The sequence below is a fragment of the Cyprinus carpio genome, chromosome B12 (genome assembly GCF_018340385.1).
Source record: "Cyprinus carpio isolate SPL01 chromosome B12, ASM1834038v1, whole genome shotgun sequence".
NCBI classification, from domain to species: Eukaryota; Metazoa; Chordata; class Actinopteri; order Cypriniformes; family Cyprinidae; genus Cyprinus; species Cyprinus carpio.
In genome coordinates, this window is record NC_056608.1 from 8,542,195 (window position 1) to 8,565,218 (window position 23,024).

Here is a 23,024-nt window from a genome sequence, read left to right on the forward strand (position 1 = left end):
CCTGATGACCAGGTTGTGCTTCCCAGCTGTCATCCCCTCCACAGGGTCATGATTTGTCGAAATAGCAGCAATGTAGACTTTAAGGGTGGAGGGAGACAGCCTCTATTCCAAACCTTGCTGCAGAAAGGAGAGCACAACTCTGATTTGGCATCTCAGGGGTTCATCTCCTGGGCAGTGGGACATTTCTGGAGTGGCAAACAGGTCTACCTGAGCCATCCTGAAATGTCTCCAAATCAGCTGGACTGTCTGGTGATGCAATCTCCACTCTCCGGAAAACAGGCGTGCAGGCCACCTTGTTGGTTGATGTAGACAACAGTGGCAGTGTTGTCCGTATGGACCAGTATGAGCTTGCTTCATAAGCGCCCTTTGAGTTAGTTCAAGGCAAGGTGACCCACTAACAACTCTGGGCAACTGATATGCCACTGCAGCTGAGGGCCCATCCACACCCCCGAGACTGCTTGCCCATGGTACGTGGCATCCCAGTAAGTGGTGGAGGCATCCGTGTGTACCACAGCATGCCTGGAGACCTGTTGTAGGGGCACTCTGGCCTGGAGAAACATACGGTCTGATCAAAGGCTGAATGTTTGGCGGCAAGCCGGTGTGACTTAGACTTTTCCCAGTTGACCCGTAGGTCCAACTGGCTGAGGTGCCTGAGCACCAGGTCAACTGATCCTGAGACTGTGCTAGTATAAGCTAGTCGTCGAGACACCTTGCTCTCTCAGGGGAACAAGAGCCCCCTCTGCAAATTTTGTGAAGAGACGGGGAGACTGATATGCAGGTCCTTCGAATACAAACTTCAGAAATTGTCTGTGGTGCAGCAGGATCAAGACATGAAAGTATGTGTCCTTCAGGTCGATCGCTGCAAACCAATGTTGGTGATGGATGTATCCGAAGTAGGGCTGTCAAATGATTAATCACGATTAATCACATCCAAAATAAAAGTTTTCTTTACATAATATATGTGTGTATACTGTGTATATTTATTATGTATATATAAATACACACACATGCAAGTATATATTTAAGAAGAATATGTTATGTTTATATATTAAATATATTTATATATAATATAAAATATAAGAATATAAATATATAAATGTATATACATGTAAATATTTTCTAAATATATAATTTATGTGTGTGTATTTATATATACATAATAAATATACCCTGTACACATACATATATTATGTAAACAAAACTTTTATTTTGGATGTGATTAATCGTGATTAATCATTTGACAGCCCTAATCCGAAGATATGTTTCTGTGTCAGCATCTTGAACGCTAGCCTGTGAAGTGCACAGTTCAAGACACGCAGGTCCAAGACTGGCCATAACCCACTGCCTTTTTTGGTTACAGTGAAGTAGGGGCTGTAAAACCCTGTATTTATATCAGCTGACGGGACCGGATATATTGCATCCTGATCATCGGCTGCCTTCAATGATTTAAAGTGGATCCCGCTGAACTTGGGGGGACTCTGGCTCTAATGGTACAGCAATACATTTGCAACCTAGATATCAGTCATGTGAAAAGAGCAAATGCATTTTTCTTTTACATTTGCATATGTTAACACTTTCAGTTAGGATTAGTGTAGGTGGTATGCTATTTTTCACAGAGATGTTTTCCAGTGAGGCTGAGTTGGAAGTTTGGGAATCTTTAGCTTAGATAGAAATGACCAGCCTTCCTGGTCACCAGTATACATTGTGTTTTGGATTCTAGTAGGCCTTTCTTGTTATAAGTGTTGGTTGTGTTTTGTTTTCTGGTGTGTGTGTAAATGTATATGTATTGGGTTTTGTCGAATTTTAATGCAAATGAGCTGCTCCATTTTCTTTTGCCACTTCCTTTTCTGTGTGCCCTGAAGTCTTTTTAAAAGACAATTGTAACTCAACATATACAGTGCCATGAAAAGGTTTTTGCCCCCTTCCTTTTTTTATTTGTTTTTGCATATGTCACACTTATAAGATTCAGATCATCAAACAAATTGTAATATTACACAAAGATAATGCAAATAAATAAAAAATGCAGTTTTTAAATGATCATGATGGCCCTATGTGAGTGAATTAATTGCCCCCTCCTGGACGACTTGCCATAATTGTTGGAACAATGAATTCTGTCCTCTAAAAGAAAATCCTGAAGGACAATGTCCGGCGGTCAGTTTGTGACCTCAAGCTCAAGTGCACTTGGGTTATGCAGCAGGGACAATGATCAAAAAGACCTCTGAATAGCTCAAGAAAAACAAAATTAAGGTTTTGGAGTGGCTAAGTCAAAGTCTGGACTTAAATCCGATTGAGATGCTATGGCATGACCTTAAACAGTCCATTCATGCTCGAAAAGCCCACAATGTGGCTGAATTAAAACAATCCTGCAAAGAAGAGGGGTGCCAAAGCAATGTGAGAGACTGATTGTAGTACAGTAGTTGATGCAAAGGGTGGCACAACCAGTTATTAGATTTAGGGGGCAATTACTTTTTCACATAGTGCAATGCAGGTTTGGACCACTTTTTTTCTCTTAATGAATTAAATCATTATTTCAAAACTGCATTTTGTATTTACCCGGGTTATCTTTGTATAATATTAAAATTTGTTTGATCTGAATCATTCAAGTGCGACAAATATGCAATAAATAAATAAATAAATAAATAAAAGGAAGGGGGCAAAAACCTTTTCACAGCACTGTGTGTGTGTGTGTGTGTGTGTGTGTGTGTGTGTGTGTGTGCGTGTGTATATATATATATATATATAATATATATATATATATATATATATATATATATATATATATATATATATATATATATATACACAGTGCTGTGAAAAGGTTTATATATATATATATATATATATATATATATATATATATATATATATATATATATATATCTATATATATATATATATATATATATATATATATATATAAACTTCATTTTCAAAAACATATAGAGCTGTTGATGTTGATATATGTCATTTATGGTGACCAGGAGAGGATATGTTCATCCTTATGTCATGGCCATGCGATGTTAAGTCGATGCTATGTTGAGGGAACGACATCCATTTCTCGTTGCCATGACTTCTTTTTACCTAATTAACATTCTGTATAATTATGCTAGTATTTCCTACCATATATTTTGCAAATACTAAACACCTGGCAATTATGCAAATAAAGTTTTGACTTTATGATTGTATTTATGCCCATGTGTGAGGATAAATGAGCATGTTCCGTTTTCATTTACACATGAAACTATGTGAATGATTAATTCCTCAACGAAACACTGTAGTATTTATAATTATAGTCTATTAATGAGACGAAATAAAATTAAATATATGTTAAATTAAAATATTTAAACTGCATTTTAGTAAAAATTACAGTGTGGTTTTTAAAAGCTTTATTAGCATGTCAAGCATTTACAGTAGGCTATTATTTACAAAACTATCCAGAACGTAAAAAAGTAAAGAGATCAAAATAAAGGGAAAAAAAAAATATTATAAAAATATAATCAATAATATAGGCTAATAATAATAATAATAATAACAATAATATACAAATAATACTGGGAAAAGACGATTACTTAATGGACTTACAAGACTGTGGGATGGATAAAAATGTTTTCTTGTAGGCCTGTTTTATTTTATGTACTTTAACATTAATTCATGATAAACCTAATTTGAATGCTGTCTACATCGCACGCAATACAGTCCTGTAGCCTATGGTTAATATAATAATTTAGTAATGTTATAATTTCTATCATTATTAATATAACAATTTCTTAATTCAAAATAAAATATTTATAAATCCATCTCTGATAATCTCGGATTGATATGGTCATGCAGGTTTTACGCATTAAACTCTTGGCCATGAGAAAAATATGTTGTTCCCTCAGCATAGCATTTCGAGGCCATGACTTCACTTCATGTGGCGACAACATAAGGATGTTGTTTCCTCTACAAAATGATCTCGTGCCCTTGACATACAGTATTATCATGTTCCCACAAATTAATATCTCGTGGCCACGACATATTATCACGTTCCCATGAGTTAAAATGTTGTGGCCACAACAAAACTAAGTGAACCGAACATGTCCCCTCCCCTGTCATCCACAGGCAACATCCTAAAAGGAATGGAACTTTATAAGAGACTGATATGAAACCTTCTATATTGGTGTGCACCAGACAAACAGCACTTCTCATGTTAAGCACATGAGTTTTGATCTTCAGTTAGTTTTTTAAATGAGTTTGATGTTAGCATTCTGCTACACTAACAGCATAATACAGGCAAACCATATATAGCACACTCAAATATTTGGCAAGATTTAAAGGGGTCATATGATGTTGCTAAAAAGAACATTATTTTGTGTATTTGGTAATTAAATGTGTTTATGCGGTTTATACTGTACATTATTGTTTCTCCTCTATGCCCTGCCTTTCTGAAATGCATAGTTTTTTAAAAAGCTCATCAGTGAGGTGTGCTCTGATTGGCCAGCTATTCAGTGCTTTATGATTGGCCGAATGCCTCAAGCGTGTGGCAGAAATGTTAAGCCCCTTGCCATACTGTGATGCGTGTCCCAGTCAGAACAGCGGCCAGATAAGACAAAAACAATAAAAAAAATTATAAATAAGATTTTTGTTGAGTCATTTGTTGAATTGATTGGGGATTATAATGACTTATACTGTGTTTTTACGAGTTACATCGCACCACGCCGTGTAAACATAAAACCATGTCTGCACTTGTGATTGGAGAAACGACAAACAACAAGCTTTACTCTACACCAGCGGTTCTCAATTCCAGTCCTCGCACCCCCCAGCTCTGCATATTTTGCACATCTCTCTTTGTTAACACACCGGACTCAGATAATCAGCTCATTAGAATTGAGCTCAGTGCATGAACTATGTTCCCATTGACATGGTCCCTACACAGTGTTCATTGCTCCCTACTCCCTGAGCAGGGGAAATATGTTGAAGTTTATCTCACTTTGAAAAACTCATTCAAGGATTTGCACTGCGCAACGTCTTCACACACGGACAAGTGTGACTTCATATACCTCTGTATATAAATACAACTTAAATTCACATCTTGCACACTTCAATGCACGTTGAATGGAACATAAACGTTCACTTTGAACTGGAAACATTTTGGAATATCCTATGATGTCCACTTCATCATATAGAACAAACGTCTGAAGCCATAAGAGAAACATACAACATACATGTAGTCTTCTCTACCAGTATCAGAAAACAGTTCTCCATAAAATGTGCTGCACACTAAATATTTGGGTTGAACTGTTCTGGAACAGTGTTGTAAATACAACTTAACCACTGATTTCTAGTTGTGTCCTCTTTTGGAAGGCCAAGAATTTTTGCTTTCACAACAAAACAGCATCTCCACAACATGGCACCGACGGCAACAGCAAGAATCAAAGTTACGCCTTCTTTCTTTGTGTGAACATTTGGATGGTGTTATGCAAATCTTTCCACATCATAACGTAAACATATGGGAGAGTGTTAGAATGAGGCGTTTTAGGGGGGTGTGGTTGACTCTTAACTTTTATAAAGAATATCTCTTTGGGTATGAGACTTTAGTCTTTGCAACTTTACAGATCTTCTTTATGCACCAAGAGCTTGTAACACTCCAAAGTGAAAGTAAAAATTGAAATCGCATCATATGACCCCTTTAATTTAATTATGATGATTTTTTCCCCCTTCATTTTTAAAGAAAGAAATGTTAATATTTAAAATCATCATTTCTTGACTCTTGAAGGCTAAATGCAATGTTGCCTTTGAATTTGTCTAAAATTAGGTATCTTATCCAGAAGTATGATCACTTAAAATACTATCTAGGTAGACAGCTCCCTAGACAGTTTAAACCCAATTAAACTCTACTTTGTTTATTTATTTACAGTAGATCTGAAAAACACATTTCAGGGGGAAATATATATATATATATATATATATATATATTTTACAGTAGATCTGAAAAACAAATGGCATTTTTTTATTGGTAGCATGTTATTTTTAATGGTAGCAAGTCCGATTCTCACTATTAACTAGTTAATTAGCATGCATTTTAGTAGCAAATCGGCTGTTTATTAGTACTTATAAAACATATTAAATGCCTTATCCCGCATGACCATGTTCTAGATCTCTTAACCCAATCCCCTATCTAAACTTAACTTATTATTTCTTTCTATTTTGTTTCTGTGTGAGTTTAGGAGATCAGTGATACTGAGATTATGGAGCTGGCCCACAGTTCCTTGGGAAGGATGACCGTCGTCAGGCAGATTTTCCCTCTGTGGAAGGATAGCAGTGTGAGCTGTATGAGGAACAACCACCGTATCTCCTCACTGCTCTGCGACCCTCAGGAGGGCTATCTGCAGTCACTGGAGGTCAGTAGCCATAGAAACAGCATCATCATCAGGTTGCTGATGCTTTTAGGAGATCAAATCCATATGCAGTCTCAAACCAACATCTTTAAACAAGCAAAGTTAAGATCAGGGATTTTCAACCTTTAAAGACATGGGGACACAGAATCTAAAACAGTGTTGTTGTTTTTTTTTGTTGTTGTTGTTGTTGTTGTTGTTTTTTACCTTTATGCAGGGTTTTATCATTTTAGTTTTAGTTAAAAGTGTTTTATAGTGTGTTTTATATATAGTTTGTTGTTGTTGTTGTTTTTCCACAATGGTTTGTTTTTATGCATTCTGAGATGTTGTTATTTAATTAATTTTAAAAGAAGTATCTCATGATCACCAAGGCTGCATTTATTCAATAAAAATACAGTAAAAATGGTAAAATTGTGAAATGATTTCTGTAATGGGTAAGCTGAATTTTCATCAGGTATAAACATGGGTGTAGCTTGGTACTGAAAGATTTTAATATATATATATATATATATATATATATATATATATATATACTGTATATATATATATATATACTGTATATATGTATGTGTGTGTGTGTGTGTAACAATTGAAGGTAACACTTTATAATAACTTTCATTAATAAATCATTAACAAACATGTAATAAGGGCTTAATGGATCATTAGTTCATATATAGTCACATATCTAGAAATGTGAAATAATGTGCCTGTTAATGTTTAATAATAAATGTATTAAATATTACCTAATAATTAACATTTCACGTAAATTAAAATGCTTTCAAATGTTATTAAACTTCTTATTCATATGATCATATACATCTTGACGATCTACAAATGTTTTTAACAGATGCTATACAATGATTAAAAGCTTGTGTTAATGCACAACACTTGCTGCTGTTGTTGGGTGTGATACAGGTAAGGTTAGGCTCAGGTTTGGTGTATGAGTAGGTTTAAGGGTTGGGTAAGGTGTCAAAAAGTGTACAGGGGTCAGTTTGATTACTAAAAGGGAACACGATTTAATCTGTTTATATTGCAAATTACCCCCACCCCCCTAAAAGGGAACACGATTTAATCTGTTTATATTGCATTGTTTTGATGAAGTATTTTCCACCCCACCCCGTTAACACATGAGTCAATAAATATACTGTTTAATGATATTACAATGTGTGATATGTCTCTACCAAGCATTTAGCTCAACTTAACTAATCATCTTTTACACAAACATTTTTAAAGTAGCTTAAAGTCCTGTGCCAATAAAGATATATATATATATAAAAAAATAAAAAAAAAAAAAAAAAAAAAGGTAAATGTTTATAAACATTTATAAATGATAGTCTCCACTTTAGATCGGGTACTGCAAAAACATGACCAAATGATTAATAAATGATTTGTAAAGATGTGAAAATCGGGTGAAATCTGGTAATTGTGGGACAATTTTTGCCATCAAAATGACTGCTCATAAAGGTATTAATGATTAATAATTGATTATAAACATTTACAAAAGATGAATAGTCTCCACTTTAGATTGGGTACTTCAAAAACATGAACAAATAATTAATAAATGTTTTGTAAAGATGTGAAAATCAGTTGAAATCTGGTAATTTGGGACAATTTTTGCCATCAAAATGACTGCTCATAAAGATACTAATGATTAGTAAATGTTCATAAACATTTACAAATGATGAATAGTCTCCACTTTAGATTGGGTACTGCAAAAACATGAACAAATAATTAATAAATGATTTAAGATGTGCAAATAGTAGAAGTCAACACAACAAACAAAGGCCAAATATATGACTAATGAATCTATTAAGATGAATAGTTTGTTAAGTGCTTAAAATGACTAATTAATATATATTTTCACAACATTTGTAAATGTAAAAATGAGCATTAGATAATATTTAAACTGAAGTTTAATGACATTTGTAAGCATTAACTAATGTTCCATTAAGCATTATATAATGTTTGTTAACAATTTATTAATGAAACTTTAAATCATTGTAAACCATCTGTCAAAATCATTTGAAGATTTTTTTTATTTATTTATTTTTTTTTAACGCATGATCATATGAATTGAAAGCATTTCAGTTTACATTAAACAATGATCTGTTAATCATTTGGTAATGTTTAATAAGTTCATTAGTTAACATAAACAAGCACATTCTCTCATATTTCTAGATATGTGAATATGCATTAAGTAATGATTAGTTAAACATTCTATAATGTTTGTTAATGATTTATTAATGAAAGTTGTTATAAAGTGTAACCCAATTGAAACAGATTTCATAGATTTGAAATAGATTTGAAATGAAATAGATTTCATTTTCATTTGCGATAACCTTTTATTATACAATTATACACAAACCCAGTTATTGTGTCCAAGTGTTTTCCTCCTTTGCTGTGATGTCCAGATATCTGCTTGAATCCCTTGAACCTACATGAACACTAGTTTCACAGTATGGAACAGATGGCTGAGCTTTGCACTGCACATACTCTGGGGGCTTACACCTCAATTATTCATGAAAATGAGGGTTAATGTTTTTTGATGTTTAATCACCTTGACAAGCAAACCACTAGTTCACAGCAGTGACAAACCTGTCAGCTTTTCATCTGCAAATTTGCATTGTCAGCACAAGCATCCACCTTTGTGTGCCTTTCCCTGTCACTCAAGAAACAAGCAATCACTGGAGTCATTCACACAGCTTTTGCTAATACCTCCAACGTCCCTTAGCTGATGGTCAGTTCCAGTAAAGTGTGACAAATGTCTTCCTGTATGGACCTGTCAGCTCAACTAGTGTGCCTGTCATTCATTGATCAGGAAGCGGTTGTCTGTACAGTAGGAACTGGTACTATGTTTTATACATCAGCTGGAATGATGACTGACACCTAGCAGGTTGTAACACTCAGCAAATGTCATACTTGGATGAGAAATGGCCATAAAAGTTTGATTTGAATCCGGTGGGTCATGGACAGATGACACTTCTGATGCACGTTCAGCAGACAGTGTGCTGGAGGGAATATGCATCGTTGAAGCATACAGCTCATAACTTGAATTACATTTTGAAGGTCATTTCTTGAAAACACACACACACACACACACATATATATATGGATATATTTTTAGCAATAGACAAAATAATAATAATAATAATAATAATAATTATCAATTTTTATGCCAAAAATCATTATAATATTAAGTAAAGATCATGTTCCATGAAGATATTTTGTAAATTTCCTACCTCAAATATATCAAAACCCAATTTTTGATTAGTAATATGTATTAGTAATATGCATCGCTGGGATATATTTTTAGCAATAGACAAAAATATGGATTTTTATTTTATGCCAAAAATCATTAGAATATTAAGTAAAGATCATGTTCCATGAAGACATTTTGTAAATTTCCTACCTCAAATATATCAAAACCTAATTTTTGATTAATAATATGCATTGCTAAGAACTTCATTTGGACAATTTTAAAGTTTTTTTTTTTTTAAGATTTTCTCAGTATTTTGATTTTTTTGCACGCTCAGCATCAAAGGAAAGCTTATTTATTCAGCTTTCATATAATGTATAAATGAGAAATTGACCCTTATGACTGGTTTTGTGGTCCAGGGTCACACACAGGGTCACACACACACACACACACACACACACACAGACACACACACACATATATACTGTATATATGGAAATATGAAATATAATTTTGTTAAATATAGTTTTGGTAAATAATCTGGCCTATAAGACCCATTAAGGTCAATAAAAAGAACCACCTTAACGGTCAGAAATTCATCCAATCCCAGCCCCAAGCATAAAATGAGAGACCAATGAGTGGTGCACAACCCTAAAACTGGCTCCTGTATCATTTGTCCGTGGTCCGAAGATCCCAGGGCAACACATTTGGCAGAAGCCGCTACATAGCAAGATGGTTGGAAATGGGTGTTAAACTGATTGGGGGTTAAAATTCTCCTTTCGGCACCCTGGAATGTCTCAACAGCAGGGAGAGGCTGAACACTGGAAGCAAGGGGACTGTTATGTAGTAGGTATCCAGCCATTCTATGGGGGGGGGGCAGCCTCTGCTAACAACCTCTTGTGTCCTAACACCCTCTAAAGAAGGGACAGGTACTGCACTCTGAAAGCCATTTTGCATGCAGTAGCAGCAAAACATCAGGTAGGAACTGACGCCTTCCTCAAACACCTGTTGCGGGTTTAGCTAAACAGCCCCTTGAGGACATCAAGGAAATATGTGTGATCATCTCTTTTATTTGTGTTGATTGTGATTAAATTATTAAATTATTGTGATTAAATTATTATTAAATACTTAAATACTATTATTAAAAACATTTAGTTTTTTGTAAAAAATAATTTGAATGCATCACAATTTAATTTTATTTTTTATTTTGATTTCAGGTGTCCAATTTGTACCTTTATGATAGCGTGTTGATGCTGGCCAATGCATTCTACCGGAAATTAGAAGATCGGAAGTGGCACAGTATGGCCAGCCTCAACTGCATCAGGAAGTCAACCAAGCCCTGGAACGGAGGCTGGTCCATGCTGGAGACGATCCAAAAGGTACGATGTGTTTGATGTTAGGAATTTTTCAGAGCTGCGTGTCACACTGTTGGGGGGATATCACATCTAGCATGCAAGACTAGAAGTGGCAAGATGGAGAGTAGTTGTATAAAAGCAACTGTGACAAGATGATAGTTTCCTTTGCTTTACATCAGCTCCCAGACATATGGCTTTTTGAAATGCAAATTGCTTTCATCTAGGTTGTTTCCTGTCTTCCCCTCTCACGGCTGCAATCACATTTCTCGTGAACACCAGCACAGCGGTCAAGCTGAGATAGCTGTTGGTTGCCCTCACACAGAGCTCTCTTAGTGGCCACTGAAAGCTGTGCAATAGTTGATGTGGTGGCCGCAGCAGCTGATTCGTCTCTGTGAGCTCCCAGGGGCAGCAAACTGTCTAGTGTGTGTTCCTCAATTTCACGGCCTTTTAACGTTATATGAGCCACACAGAACTGCAGAAAGCTTCTAATCGGCCCTGAGAGGGACATGCCACTGATAGATTTGTCTCTGAACCTTCTGTGGCCCCTATACAGTCGTCATTGGTTGATCTGAAGTCAAAGCTGTAAGCCTTTCATGATGAAGGTTTTATTTAATTTTTTTTTTTTTTTTTTTGCTGTTTTTTTTAGTGTTGAGCGACTCATGTGAAGTTTTGAGTGACTCACACCACTCTAGACCAGTAAAGAAAACATGGTAACACTTTAGTATAGGGACCAATTTACTAGTGGCTTATTAGCAGGCTTATTATTAACATATTGGCTGTTGTTAGTACTTCTAAAGCACATATTCTGCATGGCCTTAATCTTACGGAATACCTAAATTTAACAACTATTAATAAGCAGCAAATTAGGAGTTTATTGAGGCAAAATTCATAGTTTGTTAGTAGCAAAAATTTGACCTTAAAATAAAGTGTGACCAAAAACATTAAGATTTCTTTCCAAGATAAATTAGCTTCAAATAACTTTTATTAAAAAGGCTAATACACCAAAATATATGGGTTTAACAGTGTTGTTTAAGAAGTATTTATTTATTTATTTATTATTATTCTTTGTATACAGTTTTAATTGCCATTTGCTGCAAAGTCCATATTTTTAGGTTTTCATGTTTCCCCCCCTTTTCTTTTCAGCTTTATTTCATTTAACATTTAAATAGCTTTTGTTAACAATATTAACACCAGTTTATAAGTTGCAATAAAAACTGCTTGTTGCATAGCTATTTGTCGACCAATTTATTTGCTGATTAATCCATGCCAATCAGGACTTAATGATTATATCTAATTTTACATACAGTTTATGATTATTTCACTTAATAATGTAATCACAATTAATAATTTGGATTAATAGAATCTACACAAAATGCATACATGTTTTGTGTATCACTTTGTGTAAAAATGCATGGTTGGTGAACTCCAAATACCTTTGAATTTGTATGATGAGAAGACGTGGCCAATGGAAGTTAAATATGTGTCACAAGGTCACCTCTTTACTGAATTTAAAGTATTTTGACTTTGTAAATGTTAAAATATATATTTTAACATATTTAGAATTTTGAATTTATAAATGTTTATTAATTTGTTAAATGAATGAATGAATGAATGAAAATAAATTTTGCATGCTCAGAGTCTAGGTTGCCTGAGAAGTTTATGAGCATTATTCCATTGCACTGCGTCTTGAATCTCCTCTTTCTCTCCCCAAATCCTCAATAATGTGTCTCCCCCTGTCTGTTTCCATAGAGGTGTTTTACCTCACCTTTTCTATTCCCCGTCAACATTTAATGTGTGAAGAAAGCACAGCATGCAAGATATATTTGTATCTGTCAAAATGATGGAAAGCCATTGATTATGAATTGTCACTATTTTTTTTAAATTCACAAAGTAAAAAAAAAAAGATTAATGCAGTCCCATTAACGTCAATGTTGTTGTTTATATTGTATATAGTATATTGTTTTGCACTTAAACCCATTCTCTCCCAAGGTGTCTAATACTTATGCGTATCACATCACTAAACAGAAAAGTGTTGTCATGGTCATCATGGAATTACTGTATATGTGGTAAAGTTTTGTCATTGTGACATCATATGTTGAGGTATGAATCTAAACAGCAACAACTGTTTGACCAGTGTACTTCAATTCAAAAAACGAATAAGGTTGCACTAAGGTTGCAGAAACCAATTCAGAAAAAAAGAGAGGTTTTGGTTTGAATCATACTAATAAATCATCCATTGGACACAGTAACTAATTATTATCTATTATTATCTGACTAGCATACTGAAGGTTATCATGTGTCCTCTTCATGTCCAATGCAAATTAAACTTTTACTGTGACATGCTGTATATTCTATGAAGCACATTATGAAATGTAGTTTGTGCAACTTAAATCAGTAAATTAACATTTTTAATTAATTAATATATATAAAATAACTTGAGATACAGCTGTTTCTTAAAACCAGAACTTATTCTAGATGTATGACCACATTTATAATACAGCATTGGCCCCATTGGGAAAATGGTGATATGGCAGCTGCGCCAAACCTCTCTCCCAGTGTCCCCAGGCCATATGGTGATTCTTAATGGTCAAGCCCAAGGAAGTCTAAAGGTTTGAAATTGTAATTGGTAAAATTCAGTGTATAAAGGGTACAGCACATTGCACTTTGATCTGGCCCAGTTCTTTTTACTGTGATGCTTTATTGATTCAGACAGTTTTGTTCCCACAGGGCCGTATAACTGGTCTCACAGGAATTATGGACTTCATGGAAAATGGATCAAATTCCCATGTTCAGTTTGAGATTTTGGGGACCAGCTTCAGTGAGACGTTTGGAAAAGACATAAAGCGAGTGAGTTCAATAGTTCAGGATTATTTTTAGTACCTGATGTAAAAGCTCTCTTTTGTCATTATTTTTCATTATTTTTTTTTTCCATTACCAGTCACTTTTGGTAAAATTAAAACTTAAATTGAGTTCCTTGTTTTCCAGTAATCTGCTTTTTTGAAAAACTTGCCAATGAGAACAACTTGACGATGTCATCTGTGCAGATTGTGTACCCAGACTGCCATTTTGACACCTCACCTCTGTGTCAAACAGCTAAGAGGCATGTGTAAACAGCAGTGAGGAGTCAAGCTTTGGCAGGCTTGACAGGCCAGGCCAAACGTGCTGTAATGTGAACTTTATGACATGTGCCTATTGTCCTGTTTAAACAGTATGAGCTAAGTGTTCCTTACACACTGTTTATTCAATTCCATATAAACTAGAATAGTTGGATATTTTCCCTAGCTTTTGTTGTGCTTTTCCTAGAACAATCACAAGTAATTTTCATTACAGATATTCTGTCCTCTTTTCTCTTTTTAGCTGGATTTGCTGATTCTCATGCTTTGTTTTTGTGGCCATAAACAGCTTGGCTCCATCCATCATTTAAAAGAAAGAGTAATATAAATTACAGGAGAGGAAACAGTCTGCTGGTAATGAAGATTTAATCACCCTGCATCCCAACCTGAATTATGAACCCACTGTATCACATTATAGCCATTAGGATCCACAGTGCCACAACCATTTACTCCCTGCCCGCACACAGGCCCTGGCAGTACCGGCTCCCCCTCATACGAAGCAAATTTATTAGCTATAATGAAAGGAAGGGACAGCAAATGGTACGTCAAGTGTACTCAGTCCTGTTGTTGTTCATTATTAGAGCACCAGCTTTAGTCTTCTAAGCAGTGCCGCCCAAGAAGAGATTAATATAGCCAACCGCATTTCCACCCTGCTATGGAGACAAATAGCGAGCCGTGCTGTTAATTTGACATATGTCATGGATTGAAAGCAGAGGCAAATACATTTCTTGACTAAACAAGAAACCCTTTGGAGGTGAAAGAAGGCTGGAAAGTTTCAAGTGGTTTCTTCAGGGGTGATTCAGTACCCTGTTTTAGTGTCCTCTTTTGTTCTGTCTCAGTGTTTAGTCTTTCTGTCTGTCTAAATGTCTTTTCTCTGACTGCTTCTATATTAGCTATGTACAAAAAACTACTAAGTTGCCTACCAAGACAGCATTTTAAAATGTTTGTGATGCACTCCCATCACTAACACTTTGGTTACACCGGATGGGAATGGGGCATTGTGTCGTGTCAGGTCAAAAGCAAATAAAAAAATAAAATAAAAAACTTTATAATAATACTACTGTTGACTCTGGCACACCAACAGCAGACGAATACCCAGTTCTATTTCTGATTTCTGTACTTTTTTCATACTTCCAAGAGCAGGACAAAATGGATGAGGAAAGAATTAAGACATATGATGTATATATGTTAATTCAGTGGTGATTGGCTCCCGTGACTGGAGAGTATGCGTCTACAGTTTCTCCGCAATTATTCATGAGAAAGAGCTTGTTCAATCTGATCACTGCAGACTATTATGAATGAATAATAACTGCATTATAAAATATCACTTCTGACTCTTGTCATCCCCCATTGTCATCATTCAGATACATGAGCTGTTAATGTTTGTTTCCTAAGTGCGACAACACAAAAAATGTGATTGTGTTTCGAAGTGACACAACAAGAGCTGAAATTTGTGTGTAAGCGGTTGGCTTGCCGTGGAGTACTTACACCAAAGAAAAATATTTGGAATCTGGGTTTGCTGATCGCCTTCTTTTAAAAATCGTCTTTCCTCTTTCTTACCCTCCCAGTTTATCACAGCTGACACTGCCCCTTTTTGGAACGTTTTTCAAATCAGAGGTGTGAAAAAAACACTGCTGAAACAGGGAGGTTTCATGACACTTTAAGAAACTCCACAATGTATTGAAACAAGCTCAGTAAACAAAAATCCATCAAGTCAGATGAAACAGGATATAAGTGGGTTATAAATATAGGGGAGGCTGGGGATGGTTGTAACAGATGTCTATGGGCCAGATTTACTAACCAGGACAAATTATTGTGAGACCCCAAATGCCATTGACTACTGCAACATTTAGTAAACCACATTGCATGATTTATTTAGATATTCTCCTCCCATACAATTTTGAATCTGAATGGGAAACTCCTACAAATGCACTTGCAATAAGGTTAACAAAAATAACTGTCCACATTTTTCATTGCTAATTTCATTGCAGATTTGTCCGCTGTAAATCTACAACAGAAATGAGTTCCTTTTCAGGAACTTGAGCTACATCAAAATGCTATGGGAACACCTTCAGCATGACCATGCTCTGAATCACGTGTGTAATCAATCCAATGGATGGGTGAGACATCATGGATGGGGTGACGTAGTGACAAGGAAGCTTAAAAGCATGTACAGTGGATACAGTGGCAGCTTTCTGTCATTCAGCAAGTGCTCTGTGTCAGTCTAACTATACGGTTGTGAGTCTTATTTAGTGTTGTCTGTCCCTCACTATAAGCTATCAAAATGCCAAAAGCGAGCGATAAGACTAAACACATGGGAGAGAGAAGACAGTGTTTCAGCCTGTGTCTGCTTGGGAGTGAAGCATGCATAGTTATGCCAGAGCCTGCCTTTCTTACCCGATGGTTGTGGGCTAGACCATTATTGGCCCATATCTTGAGTCCCGTCTCCAGTCATTATGCCAATGTGGTGGGGCTGAGTGATCATGGTTACAGGGCGATGCCCCAGCTTGAGCAGATGCTTGCGAGCTATCTGTCCCCTGGTGCGGCATCGTCCCTGAAGGCTCCAGCATTGCCCTCCTAGTGGGCAAGGGGTACATGGCAGCGGGTCAGGCTGGCACTTGCTTGCATACCATGGCAGTGTTACAGGCTTACCAAGCCGACGTGCTAAAAGAGCTGGATGAAGGCGAGCAGATTACTGTAAGTCTGAGGACAAACCGCTGGTCTGTCTCTCCGTGCCACCAAAGAAACTGCCTGCACCATCGGCAGGTCTATGGCAGCACCGGTAGCGGCAGAGAGATACTTGTGGTTGACCCTGTTTGATCTGAAAGAGAGGATATAGGGTCTTCCTCATGGATGCCCTGCTTGCACCTTCTGGCCTGTTGAACTATGCCGTCAATTCCGTCGTTGACAGGTACCAGGAGGCTCGTAAACAAGTGGTGACGTTTCATCAGTTCCTTCCTCACTCCTCTCTAGCTCTGGGGGCTGCTGGGCCCAATATTCCACAGGGATGATCGATTCCACCTTGAAGGTCTAAGTGGTGGCCATTGCGGCCTACCCCCCTCTCGGTGGCTGGTCAATGGGCAGACAACCCCTAGTTACACGTTTCCACTGCGGTGCACTGAGGAGGCCTATAGAGGAGATATCTGATCACCATCTCACTATTAAGACTACCTTCCTTCTGGCGATTTCTTCTCTTAAGAGAGTTGGGGATCTGCAGGCTATCTCAGTGGACCATTTTTATATAGACTCTGCTACATCACCCCGCCCGTGACGTCTCGCCCATCCATTGGACTGATTACACACACGATTCAGAGCATGGTCATGATGAAGGCGTTCACATAGCTAACCAAATACTTGTAAAATGTTACTTACTGTATAGTCAGTAGAATGTGCACTTAGGACCACCAAAATAAAGTGTTCGGAGATACTGTGTATTTTTAAGCATATTCTGTACTGTCATTAGCTTTGCAACATTCTAACTTGTTAGCTATGCTGAATCATTGACTTATTAAAGTCCATACCAGTTAGGATGGCAAAAGGTAGCTGTGTACGTGGACAGTAAACAGCAAGGCTACTATTCCAACTATTTTGCTTTTATTCTTCTTTTTCCCATGTACCACACTATTGCATTCAAATATATCCCTATTTAATTTTCATTTTTCTCTATTATAATAAGCCAGTTAGCCTATTTTGTCTTTGTTTTCTCACAAAGACAAAATTTTAGGGTAATCAAAATCTCATTTCATAATGTAACAACTTGCAGCAGACTTTGTTATTACTACTTTGGAATCAAAGGCTGATAGGAAACAACAAAAATTGACAATGTGATGGAACAATCCTGAGTTATTAATGAAATTGCTAAAATTGGTCAAAAGAGCAACAAAATAGGTGTTTTTTGTGTGTGTGTTTTATGTTAGTGTTTCTAATATAGTTGAAATTGTGTTATATTTTAATATGTGTCAGATTTTATTTTGGGTTTGGTTTTATTATATTTCACACATATTTGAGGATTCAAATCACTACTGTGGTGGAATCATATGGTAATACCACTGTTCTTTTATATAAACCATGAAACTGAATTATTGCAATATTATTTAATGCTGTTGACATTACCATGTCTGAAAATCCACAGTAATACCAATTGTTAATGTCCTTATTTTAAGCTGTGTTAATAGAGTTCACTAACTATAGTTGGTTACCATTCTACATTAAGCAGTGTTTACCAGAAACATATAAATATGTGCAACATGACAGATTACTGAGAGTTGTTTGAACTATTCGAATGTGGTAGCAATGAATACACATTGATTGCATTGCTTGATTTTTGTGTGATTTGATTCTTCAAAACATTTCACACTGATCGAAGTCCAGTAATGAAACACAAATGTACCAAAATGGAACAGAACTCGCACCAACCCTCCTGATTACTCGAGTGGTCAAAATGACTGAAATGCACATACCTAGTAAGGACCCCTCAAGGCATGTGTGCTTGCTTAGCTTTTCAGGTTTTCGGTATAAAGAGAAACACAAGGTGGTGATAAACATCAGAGAGTTTGCTGGGCCAGCTGTTGTGTCTAATGCTGTCCAAATGAAATTCTACAGCTGTCGTTTAAGAGATTCTATGGCAAATCTCAATATAGCAAAGCCCAGATAAGCTTCTGGAGCTCTGGCTTGGTACCAGTCACATATCAGGCTTTGCCACCAAACAAAAGAGAAGCGCTCACCCGTTCTCGCTATTGAATTAGCAGGCTATTAGATGCCCTGGTGCCATGAATGCAGCACACAAAAACACAGATGTTTCTGATGCTGAGTGGAATATCACTCCACTTAGCTTAGAATGGGAAACAGGACATGTTACTGACTTTTCACTAGAGCAGACTATTACTACACTGAAAAAAGATTTAGTTTGAAAATCAGAATTTTCACACAGAAAATGCTAGTAAATCTTAAAAAATGATAATATAATAATAATCATTTTGAAGTAAAAAGACTAAAATAGCATTTTCTTGCAAAACATACATTTTTTCTAACTTTGACTGTATTTCATAAACGATGCAACATTTTTTCTTAAATTCTTAAATATGTTTATTGAAGTTTACTGAAATTTGGTCATAAAGACATACACACAGCTCTAAGCTCCCAAAAACACAAAAAAAATAAAAGTAGACCATATGAGTAATAAAAAGTAGTCAATTTTGTCCTCTATTCAGTCTTCTGCAGCATTTGTGTTAATACTTTATTACTTGTTTTATCTTTGAATGGCAAGCATAAAGCACAACACTGACTCACCACATCAAAATGAAAAGAAAAAATGCCTGTTCTGCTAAATTTAGCCGTATTAGTGTAGTCGGAGTCTGTCTTAGTCATAGTGTAGAATTTTAAATTCTTGTTTCATACAACACAGATTGGCAAAAACAGTGGATGTCTACAGAGTCCCGTATGCTTTTACCCAGCCATTTATTATTTAAAAACTTTTATCCCAAAGTCATCGAGGTCTGAGCAAACAGATAAATGCTTGTCTAGTTTGGGGTCAAGACTGATAAGACATCAAATAGAAGATGAAAGATATGCTTTTGTTTGTTCGTTGAGTCTCTTGAGCCGCTGCATAAGATGGCCATCCATCAAGTCTTCAATTTAATTTGTCATCCAAGAGAAAACTTTGGCAGAAAGCGGAAAAATCTGACAGTGTTTGATGAATTGGTGGCCTCCTCATTCTCATCCGTGCTCTTTTAGATCATCATTCTAAGCAGAGCCATGACAGACACGGACAGGGTGAAGCGTTGCCAGACATTTGTGTTTAACACTGCTGTCTACAGGAAGCAGTAGTATTTTCAGTCATACATTTGGAAAAAGCTCATATGCTGGGAAAAAGCTCAATGACTCATTTACTATATAGCCAATTTGCTAAGGGACATATTAGGGTGTGTAATTTCTGTGCCACTGGCTTCATCAAACAGCGATTGTGCAGTCATGTTGCTGTGCGATAGCACCACAGTTCCCTTTCAAACGTTCACTCACGTTATGTATGGGAAAACTCATTTTTTCCTTTCTGCAGAAGCCTGATTTGTTCACGTTTGTGTAGCTGCATAAACCAATGGCACTTCAGCTCGCTAAAAGGAGCGGGGCCAACCACTATATAAATCAGTCCGTAGCCCCATTCATCAGATTATTCTCCTTCAGTGATGAGGATCATCTCTTCGCTGACTCTTCTGCAAGAAGAAGCCTTAGAAGAAGCTCCAGCTCTGCTCACTGCTGTGGAAGAAGCTGAAAGCAGCGACAGAAGCATCACTGCAGGCATCCGGCATCCGGGTAAGAGCAAATTTTCAGCACGCATTGCTTTAAATGTCGCGTCACGAGTGTGGTTCGAGCAGAAGCTGCTCTCGCTGGTTGCTCGTGCTCTTTTTGCGATAACATGAGTCTTTCCCATCTATGCTCACGGATCGCCTTGTTCCATCAAGGCGATCCCCTCTGCCAGGCCCTCTCGTCTTTTTCCCTCCCCTAAGAGGAAAAAACTGCAGGGCAGTGGATCTTTTCTAGCGGGCTCGGGCAGTGTCACGTTGGCTCAGCGCCTGCATGCCCTGCCCTCCCCGCGTCCTCTCACGCCAGTGTGCTTCTCGAATGAGGACCAGCGCCCCTCTTAAGCTGCGATTGGGCTGGTCTCAATCGGCGTGTCTGAGGAGGACATCGTCATTGATGACATCACCACCGACAACTCTGTATCCTTGGCGGTGTCAGGAACGGAGGATTGGACTGATTCTGGTGAGGAGCCCGAAGCAGCCCCTCCCCCTCAAGCCAGACGCCGTGCTAATCCGCGCCCTCGCGAAGGTCGTGGAGGATCTGGGCCTCAAGTGGTGGTTTTCGGAATAGCCTGCCCACGGCTTATTGGATGAATGGTTCCTGCCAGAGATCCGCCAGCAACATCTTTTTCCCTCCCCTAAGAGGAAAAAACTGCAGGGCAGTGGATCTTTTCTAGCGGATTGGCGAGGTCCCTTCTCAGCACGGGTGAACCCCTCTACTGCAGCGGTTCTCACCACCATTGACGGCCCTGACGAAAGGGGATACACCAAATTTCGCCCCCCGGAGGAAGCGATCGCCTCACATATGTGCCCACCATCTGCCCTCAGCTTAACCCTCTGGAGTCTAAGGGTATTTTTGGGGCCTGGAGAAGTTTTGTCATGCCCTGACATTTGTGCTTTTTTCAGTTTGTTATAAATATCTAAATGGCTAAAGTCTAATCTCACTGTAATCAGCACAAACTAGGCTATAATAATATGTGAGCAGCATGTATGTACATGATTGTGTTTTTGAGAAAAAAAATGTTATGCGTGGTTAGTGAAAAACTAAAAATGTTAAATCACTTGAATAAGGCAATAAAAACACATAAAGAAAATTGGTTCCCAGGAATTTTGAGAACTGGAGCTTGTAGCCTAGAATTTTTTTTTTTCTAAATGATGTGAAAATCATCTTGTTTACTCACTTACAGAAAACAATATATTGATTTTTAAATTTTCTAAGACACTTTTTGTTGGTAAAAGTCATATGCGAGTAGGGCGTCAACTATCATGAATTCACACCTGAGAAGACAAAGACCTGCATAATGAGCTGCATAATGAGCCATTCAGTCAGCTGTGTCACTGAGAGGGATGAGTTACAAGAAAGAATGTGAGGACAAAATAAATGTATATAATTTTTATGTTTGTAGTTTATTTAGAATATATTTAATTACCCCACAACATAAATTAATATTCACTTGTGAGTGCAGTTAAACAGTTTATTAGGAAAAATCAAAGCTGACTTTCAAACTGAATTTTTTGCATCATTACTCCAGTCACACAATCCTTCAGAAATCCTTTTAACAATCTTATTTTCTACAAAAAAACATTTATTGTTATTATCATCATCATCATCATTATTATTATTATTATTATTATTATTATTATTATTATTATTATTATTAATGTTGAAAAGAGCTGAGAATATTTTTTTTTTAGGTGTTTTTTAGGGGGGATAAATTGAAAGAACAGCAATGATTGTTACATTTGTTACAGTTACATTTATTGTTACATTTATATTATTTGCATCAAGATTTTGAATGGTATAGTAGTGTATATTGTTATTGAAACTTCATAATATTTCACTTGATTATACATTTAGTCAGGAATTATAGTTTGGAAAAGTCTTTGGAAAAAGTCTAACTAGTAAAATGTTTACACGTTATGTGAAAACTAGTACAAGTATATAAATAAATAAAAAGAGACTTACTCATGTTTATGATCTCTGCTGAATAAAGTGCTTCATTCTTTTTTCTGAGGAAATCCAAATCTCAAATCCTCAACCACATCACATCTTTTTGGGGTGAATTATGTCCTATTCCTCTCATCGCGAAGCAAACAGTAAAATAATAAAAACTTGAAGAACAGTCTCGCTGCGTTGTCTTCTGTTGTGTGGGCGTATTCAAAAGCCGCGCGCTTCAGTGAAACATTTGAATCTCAAAAGCGCGCTCGGCGCGGGGGGCGTGGTCGCATTAGAAGATAATGAAGGGAGACGTGAAAAAACGGACATCGCGTTGTTTTCATATGGATTACTTTATCACAGAATATTTGTTTTTCAGCAGCACTTGTTTAGTTTAAAAGTAGACATGTCAGGCTTTCTATAGATATCTCTCTCATGTCTCTTCGTTGAGTATTCACTGAGTTACAGTTCATTTTAATGACGCATTTGTATCTGAAGATCAGCGCAGACAAAGGCTGCAGACAGCACTCCTTGTTTGTTATCTTTATTTTATAAGTGCACAAAGTTTTGTTGTTATTATGTCTGTATACAAAAAAAGTAGACCCTTTACAGATTCGATTGATGTATTGCACTTATCTGTACGATCAAAACTGAAAGTGTAATTTAAGTTCTTTTCGGGGTTATCAGGAGAAAATACCCCAAAACGCGTATACGCGTTAATCGACTCCAGAGGGTTAAAGGGTCGTGGTTATAA

The 23,024-nt window shown here is 36.7% G+C and overlaps 1 protein-coding gene across 1 annotated transcript in view; it reads left to right on the plus strand.

The window, feature by feature from the left end:
- The window catches only part of LOC109062250 (glutamate receptor ionotropic, delta-1-like), a 420,176-nt gene that overhangs the window by 352,679 nt on the left and 44,473 nt on the right, over positions 1-23,024 (plus strand). Inside the window, exons 6-8 of the mRNA XM_042735188.1 lie at positions 6,207-6,380; positions 10,788-10,949; positions 13,653-13,772. Of these exons, the coding sequence (XP_042591122.1) occupies positions 6,207-6,380; positions 10,788-10,949; positions 13,653-13,772 (456 nt within the window). The remainder of the gene's footprint in view (positions 1-6,206; positions 6,381-10,787; positions 10,950-13,652; positions 13,773-23,024) is intronic.